Source organism: Miscanthus floridulus, chromosome 10, assembly GCF_019320115.1.
Source record: "Miscanthus floridulus cultivar M001 chromosome 10, ASM1932011v1, whole genome shotgun sequence".
Lineage (NCBI taxonomy): Eukaryota > Viridiplantae > Streptophyta > Magnoliopsida > Poales > Poaceae > Miscanthus > Miscanthus floridulus.
In genome coordinates, this window is record NC_089589.1 from 104,535,104 (window position 1) to 104,543,448 (window position 8,345).

The 8,345-nt window shown below is 43.2% G+C and overlaps 1 protein-coding gene across 1 annotated transcript; it reads right to left on the reverse strand.

Moving 5' to 3' along the window:
• Positions 1-4,362: 4,362 nt before the first annotated feature.
• Positions 4,363-7,797, reverse strand: LOC136485227 (uncharacterized). Its single transcript, XM_066482149.1, has 2 exons — positions 7,573-7,797; positions 4,363-6,828 (listed from the first exon to the last, which is right to left on the reverse strand). The coding sequence occupies exon 2, from the start codon at positions 6,732-6,734 to the stop codon at positions 4,692-4,694; it is 2,043 nt and encodes a 680-aa protein (XP_066338246.1). The 5' UTR covers positions 6,735-6,828; positions 7,573-7,797; the 3' UTR covers positions 4,363-4,691.
• Positions 7,798-8,345: the final 548 nt, after the last annotated feature.

Sequence of the window (8,345 nt, forward strand, 5' to 3'; positions counted from 1 at the left end):
TAACTCCATGGATAGCCTCGGGCCTTCCCCACGCACAAGTGGGTCTCCAACGTGCCTTCCGGCAAGCCTCTCCTGGATGCTCCCCGCCGTCTTCACTATCAAGCTTCCGGCTGAAATGTCGCGGGCCTTGTTCCCTCAGGTACACGGTGGCGGCCACACCACAAGCGCGGTTGGTGTGATCTCGCAAGACTACAAGCCCCTCCGATGTACAATAATGATGCTCGCAAGCATCGAGTGGTAAGAGGTATGCAAACCTCACTAAACACTAGGCCTAAACCTAGAGCAAGCGCATAAGCGGTGGTCTAATCAACCTAAGCACTTCGCAAAGCACCTACGCTAATCACCTAATAGAACACTAAGCACTATGCAAGTGGAGATCACTAAAATGGTATATCAACACCCTTGGTATGTTTCCTCAGCTCCACACCCCTCATTTGGCCGGTTGGGGGTTGTACTTATAAGCCCCACTGAGAAAGTAGCCGTTGGGGACGAAATCCCGCTTTTCTGCTACTGACCGGACTCTGGAGTCGTCCTGATCGGACGCATCCGGTCGTCCCGACCGTTGGAGCCGCGAGCAACTGATCGGACGCTTCCAGCATCCGGTCACTTGCCACCGGACACGTCCGGTCGCAAGTTTGCCGCTCTGGAACCTCTCTGTACTCGATCGGACGCTGCTGTCCTGCGTCCGGTCGGTTTGCCACCAACGTCCAGTCCAGCGTCCGGTCACTGCTGCTGTTGCCGAGCCTCTGATCGGAGCGTCCGGTCACTTTTCGTCAGCGTCCGGTCCAGCGGTAGTGAGCTCGTTTCTTCGCGCTCTTGCGTGCGGCTTGGTTCCTATCTTTATGCTTGGACTTTGCTTCATATCTTGGAACTTCTCTTGTGCTCCTAAGGTCTTGCTTGAGGTGTTGATCATCGGATCATCACGTCGCCTTTGTCTAAGTCACGTCTTGCATCCTATTGAACTACAAAACAATCATTTGCAAATTCATTAGTCCAATTTGGTTGTGTTGGTCATCAAACACCAAAATCCAAAGTAAATGGGCCAAGGGTCCATTTTCCTTACAACTTCGAATACTCTTCAAAGGATATGATTGAAGGCTACAATAAACGAGGTAGTTCTCAAGGTTGTTTGCTGTTCAGAGACACTTAGAGTAGTTTAGTTTCTACTTTCTCTTTTAGCTATACTATAAAAAGGGGTATGAACTGGTACTGTAACCTCAGTGAGTCTAGTGAGTGGACATGATGCACACTTGAGAAAACTAGCACCAGATAGCTCAGATGAAGAGTATGGATGAAACCTAAAGTTAAACTCAAAAGAGTTTTATTGGAAGAGTCTGCATAGTTTTTGTAGGCACCGGAGCTCTCCGATGTGGCACCAGAGCTTTAGAAGAGTGCATTGGCTAGCGTTTTCTCTGGCTGCTCAAGGCATATTTTTCGATGTGGGCACTGGAGTTTACATGGAGTGATGCAATAGAGATGTGTGTGGTTTGCTGAGAAGTGTAGAAGGCACCAGAGTTCTCCCGTGTGGCACCGAATATTGCATTGGAGGTTGGTCATAGAGAGGGTGTTTTAATTTGACAAAGCAGAAATAGTGTCACTGCAACTCCGGTGCACCACTAGAGTTTGTCTGTGTAATATAGTCTACTTTGGACTTGAGTCGGTAGAAGGCCGCTGAACTTCTACAGTGTTACACCCGAGAAACCCCGTGCATTTCTTCGGCTGAGTGGAGTTCCAACGGCTAGTTTTGGGTGCTTGGTCTATATACTCGGATCTCACTTGGATGCCAGGGCATATATAGCTACACATACTTGAGTCCAAGAGAGTAATTTGCCCTATTAGAGTGATTAGGAAGTCTTAATTGAATATTAAGGACTCCGTTAGTGCTTAGAGAGTATCAAGTGTGCATCCACTCCGCTCATTAGGCTTGGTTGGGTCAAGTGACAGTTTGTGTTTATCACTCTAATTCATCGGCATGACCTAGACGACTTCATGGTGTTATGGCTCTGGGTGAGCTCTCGGTGGAGTTTGTGAGAGGGCCAAGAAGGTGTAGACGGTTGTGTGATCCACCATGTTGGAGCGGAGAATTGAAGAATCAACAAATAGACAGGGCGTGGTGCTTGTGTGAATTAATGGGGTGCAAGATCCTTGCACATAGGGATGCAAGCATGTGCCTAAAGCACGCGCATGGAACGAACAGAAGGTTCCTGAAGCCTCAGTGGAGTATCTATAACGAGCAGACTGAACCTACGACCGCGAGGCAGCCACAGCCACAGCGGACGCAGCTCCAAGAAGAGGGTCGTCCATACACGCCATGCAATGGTTAGGTCGTCCCTGATCTGAACTTTTTCTTCTTCTGTACTCAGTCAACATGGTGACAAGAGAATTAGGAATTGGGATGGACCATGGAACTCTCCAAGGGCCACTGCTTCCTCCGGTTCAATTGACTTAGGTTGATGATTGGCTTACTTGCCGCTACAAGAGAAAAAAAAAGAGAGTGATTCTGCTTGTTGTTTAACATTTATGTAATTAGAATTACAAGCCCTTTCATTAATGTGTGTTTAGGTATTACTATTTCACACAGTTCTATTTGGCGTGAGATTGGTGAATGCAGTCCTACTGTGAATGGTTGAATCACACAGATAAGTGGACTCTGCATTTGTTGCCTTGTGTTCTGTTCTTTTGGTGACCAGTCTAAATCAAGCAAGAAAACCAAACCATTGCTTTAGGGCATGTACAACAGGTTTCATGTAGCCGTCTGCGTTTATCAGGCCCGTAAATGCAGGAGCAAGCTGTGCGACTGTTCAGGGCCTCCAAAGTTTGAAGGCCCCAAATTTACACTAAGGGCTATTTGGTTTGGATGACTAAAGTTTAGTCACCCCACTTTAGTCCTTTTTTGCTAAACAAGGTGATTAAAAGTGACAATGGGTTTTGTCATCTAGTCACCAAAGGGTGACTAAAGGAGACTAAAGGGCAAAAAAAAAGACACCCCTGTCCCTCATTACTGCCCCTCCCCTACCAAAAAAAAGATCCTAGGCACTTGGTAGGGGTGTTTTGGTCTTTTTTAACAGCTTTAGTCCTCTTTAGTCACATATAAATCAAACAGTCTAGGACTAATGTTTAGTCCCTGGACTAAGATTTAGTCTGTCTAGAGACTAAACCAAACCAAATAGGCCATAAGTATACTAATTAATAATGGTTAATCAATTATTGGATAGAAGAAAATAAAACGTAACATTACAACATAGGCCTTAGATTGCTGATTAGCTAATTGGACCAGAAGAATGTAAGACCGGTGCCAATGCCCGCCTGCGTGCTTGGCTGGCTTCTTAGATTTTAGGGCCCTATCTTATGTTCCACACATGCGCCTCCAGTTTGTAGGTACGGCACTGGCGTTTATGTCTTGATCCCTTGAAGTGTGTATATAAACTAAAATTGGAAAATTATCTCAGTAAGCAGCTAACGGGCTCAAATTAATGGTTTCTTTTGTAGAAAAAAATGGCATCAGATTTTACCATCCCGAGTTTTTGAAGCCTTAGGCCTTAGCGGGGACGACTGAGGCCCAATACTCTGTGGACTAGCACGCACTGACGCACGGTCCACGCTGAAACGTCGATACGCCAATGCGGGCTGCTGGGTGGATCCAGTCCACGTGCAGCACCAGCTCCATGGGCCTACTGATTTGTCCACCCACCCACTCTCTCGCGGCCGCGTCCAACAAGTACTCCCGTCCCAAAATAAGTGATGTTTTATGTAAAGTTTACTCCCATAGTCACAAGTCAGAAGTCATTCTCTAGTTGCCAACTTATACTGGCTTTACAACTTTAACATGAACTACTCGCCTTGTTTCTTTGTTTGCTCCTCATCATTTGTACGAATGAATATTTCTAGTACATTTGTTTGCAATACAGACAAGAGTAGCACAAAATGTCTTGAGAGCAATGAGTAAGCAGATGAATGTTCTGAGGGATGGTAAAATATTTTTTAGATTAAGAGTGATGGTAAAATATGGCTTTTTCATATGTTGATGTGCAAGATCACCGAAAAAAAACATGTACTTCCTTTATTCCAAATTATAAGTCATACCAACTTTTTGTAGAGTCAAGCATCTCAAGTTTGACCAAATTTACATAATAAAATAATAACATTAAAGATATCAAATAAGTATTTAGATTCTTCATTAATTATATTTTTATAGTAATACCTATTTGATATCATAAATCTTTGTAATTCTCTCTATAATTTTGGTCAAACTTAAGATGTTTTGACTCCAAAAAAATTGAAATGACTTATAATTTGGAATAGAGGTAGTACTTCAGAACACAAAGATGACTGAATAAGAAATGGAAATAAAGTGGACACGGCATAAAAGACATCCATGATTGTCCATATACACACTAAAACTCCATGTTCTGTCAGTGTACAGCACGAGCTGACCAACAATATAATAGTGGAGTAGATGACTTCAGATCTACATGAAGATCATCACCTAGCTGACTTATCACATCATATTTCTGGAAAAAATACATGTTAAAGTAAAAGGGAAACAAACATATATACAAGCTAGGAATTCTAGAAACAGGTACATTATTAAAAAAAAAGAACAAGAGGAAGACAAATATCACTACAATTCTACGCCTGCTTGCAGTACACATCAGTATCAAATACTTAGGTGATCTTCCCATAGATGATACTTAGCCTACACGTATGGGATCACTGGTGGAGATTCGACGGTACCCGAACATGTGGCGCATCAGGTTTGGCAATCTTGGTTCTGCTGCCACCACATCTGTAGTAGCTTCAGATACTTGTGCAGCTGCCTCGGTCCTGCGTTCCTTCCAAGATCTCCTAATTGTTTGAAGTTCATCTGCCACTTCCTTCATTGTTGGTCTCATAAAAATCTTGTCTGCATTCAAAATGGTACACTTCAGTGCCAATCTCCCTAACTCTTCAAGCAGAATGATATCTTCTTCGGCTGTTATATCCTTATCGAACAATGCCTTCCCGGTTTTTTCCGTCTCATATGCTCTTGTGAATTTGGCGAGGAGGTCATCATGATCAGTATCCTTATCTCTACTAATCAGTGCCATGAGAACACCACCAAACCTGTACACGTCACTTTCCAGGTTCATCAACACAGAACCATAGCGAGACGGGTCGTTGTTGACAGCTTTTTCTAGAAGGCTGCTACTAATTACACCAGTAGTACTTTCACTCTTCTTGAAAAGCATGCATGCCCTTGAAAACTCTGTGAGCTTCGGTACAAAGTTATTATCAAGAAGTATAGTGGATGCTGAAACACTACCATGTCCGATGATACCAGTCTCTGATGAATGCAGGTATTGTAATGCTTCTGCAGTCTTAATTGCGATCCTCATACGCAAATCTAGTGGAAAATCTTCCTGGCTACCCAAAATGTCAGAGATACTGCCTTTAGCAACATACTCGTACAGAAAAGCAACAGTTTGGGATTCCAAACAACAACCCAAAATTTTGACAATATTCTTATGGGCAATTTTTGATACGACCATCCCTCCGTTGATGAATGCCTCTTCAGAGTCCTCATAAATCAATTTATGCACCGCCACCATTGTATTGTCCTCAAGTGTTCCTTTATAAACCTCAGTTGCTGATGCTGTCCCTCCACTGAGTAGATAGGAGTAATTATGTGTGACTTCATTTATCTCCTCCTTTGTAAAAGTTCTTACATTGTAGAGTTCAGATAGAATCTTAGAATAGCTAGTACTTCCCTTGAAAAAGCTCAATTTCTTCTTAAAACTAGGAGGCCTTGAGCTCTGTGTGTACGGTTTGGCCCATATGGAGTGTGTTGCCAATATGGATTGTGGACTAGTCTTTAGATCTTTCTTGAGCAGCCGAAGGCGTTTTGCCACTTCATTCATTTGAGGACGTGTATGGATGTTCAGTGACAAGCATTGAGCTGCTAATTTCCACAGTTCTTTAAGAACCTTCATATTATCCTTCTCAGCTATTGCTGCATCAAATAGTTCCTTCAATCCTTTCCCCTTGGCACAGGCTTTATTGAATGTAGGAATTAGGTTAACGTCCCCATATTTTGCCCTTTTTCGAGTTATCAGTTCCAAGAGGACTATACCAAAGCTATATACATCACTTCTCGGGGTCAGACACCCCTCATGAAAATATACAGGATCCATGTAACCCATACTTCCTTTTAAGGTTGTAGTGAACTGAGTAGCACCACTGAAAAGAAACCTTGACAGTCCAAAATCTGATACTTTTGTTGTAAGATTGTCATCTAAAAGTATGTTGGCGGGTTTAATATCACCATGATAAATATGGTTGTCACTTGGTGAATCCATCGAATGCATGTAGCTCAGTGCCTCTGCACACCCTATTGCAATGCCCAATCTTACATCCAAAGGGATAGGAGCGTCACTTCTATAGAGTATGTCATCAAGGTTTCCGTTGGAGATATAGTCTGTTACCAACATCAGAGTACTTTCACCAACACAGTACCCTATGAGCTTCACCACGTTATTGTGGTTCATCATGCTGTGGATGTTTACTTCTTCCATAAACTCATCACGCAAGTCTTGTCGGATACACCTTTTCACCGCGACTAGATCATTGTCAGCATCAAGGACCCCTCTATAGACTTCTCCAAAACCACCTTTTCCAATAAGAGTGCTATAATTGCTAGTAATGCTTGTAATCTCATCTTCTGTGAAAATTTTAATTTTTTGACTCATTGAACCCATAGATGAGATCTGTACTCATAAGCTTATTTTCTGGATACTCTGCTCCAGTTGGCCAATGATTCGGGTCCCGCGATCAAGATCTAAAGTTGATAACCTGATAGAAAATAATTTTTAAATGTCATTATTTGCAAGACATGGCAAATGTTGATTTATCTAACTTCATCTGTCAATGTGCAGAGGGTACTTTATTTGGTTTTAGTTTCTGAGCCTTGAACAGTTCAGTCAGCATGAATAAGAATTCTAAGGACACTCAGCATAGTACAACCTAATGAAATTTCACCCCTTTTTTAAGGATACATGAATGAAATTTGAGCTAGAGTACCTGTCTCTCTAAAATCCTATACCCTTTTGGTGTGAATTTAAGTAACTCGACTAAGGCAACTCATGGCCTCATGGGTTTATCTAGCATTTGTCATCCCAATTGCAATGTACTCCTATCTTTCATTTTTTTTCCCAATTCCCACAGTCCAAAAGGGTTATCTAGTTTAATTCAGGAGGGACCTTGAATCGCAAGTTTTCTTCAGCGGAGCCAATTGGATGCTCCACAGGAAAATCTCTGTGATTCCAAAAAATGGAGCGACCTAATGGATGAATTTTATAGGCAACCGGGGAACTAGTTCCCTCCAAGATTGTGATTTCCAAGAAATTACCCCCCAACATCCCTACGTCGCAACAACCCTCCCCTAGTAGCCCAAAATCCCAAATGCTTATGCATATGTATTTCACCAATCTGCACAAGATTGACGGTTGGGGAGAAAATAAGCTCTAAAACATCTGACGCGAAATGGTTCTCTGCATTTCAGAGGAAAAAGACAGACAGAGAGAGAAGGAAACGTACGTGCGATGGAAAGCACCCGACTCCGACTAGCCGGCCGCGCACCTCACCGCCGGCTGATAGGCGCACCGCTGATTTCACGACGAAACTCGCCGCCGCCCGGGTCTTCGCGCCGACGACAAGCAGAGCAGCTTTTCCCCCTCCTCCCTTCGTCAGCCTTTCACCATCAAACCTTGCTGCTCTGTCTGAGGACTCCTCCGCAGTAGCTCTGCACGAGACTCGGAAGCAATAAAGCTCCTCCCCAGACAAGTCGGGGCGGCGTTGACCGCCGTGCTTGACTTTAAAAAGTACTCCGGCAGATACTGTATTTTTTTAACTAATGAATAGTTTTTTCTCGGAATAATAAATCAGCTAATAATACTTTTAACCATGATTTATGAGTCATACGATCGGGACATATATTGATTTATTTACGGGTGGTTTTGCCGATGCTACGGATAAACAGAATCAAGTAGTTGAATGAGTCATCTAATCCTTGTCTTATTTATCAGTGACACCAACGGCCAATACCTGTCGGAATCATCACCGGAGAACTAGCGCCGTCGGCGATAGGTCCTACTATATGTCTCCGAAGTTTTTTTTTTTTTTTTTTTTTTTTTTTTTTTTTTTTTTAAGGAAGCGACGATGGGTCGCGTCGCTTTCCGGCCTCGTCTAGGCAAGGAATCTCTATCTCGAGAGATGGCGATGGCTCTGAAAAAGGGATTTTCTGTCTTGAGTGTTGGTGTTGCGCTCTAATCTAATCCTCGACCTGCTCCTTCTAGCAACAGGGACGGTAA

Excerpts from the sequence above, each read along its gene's own strand:
- LOC136485227 (XM_066482149.1), bottom strand. The coding sequence starts at position 6,734 with ATGGGTTCAATGAGTCAAAAAATTAAAATTTTCACAGAAGATGAGATT.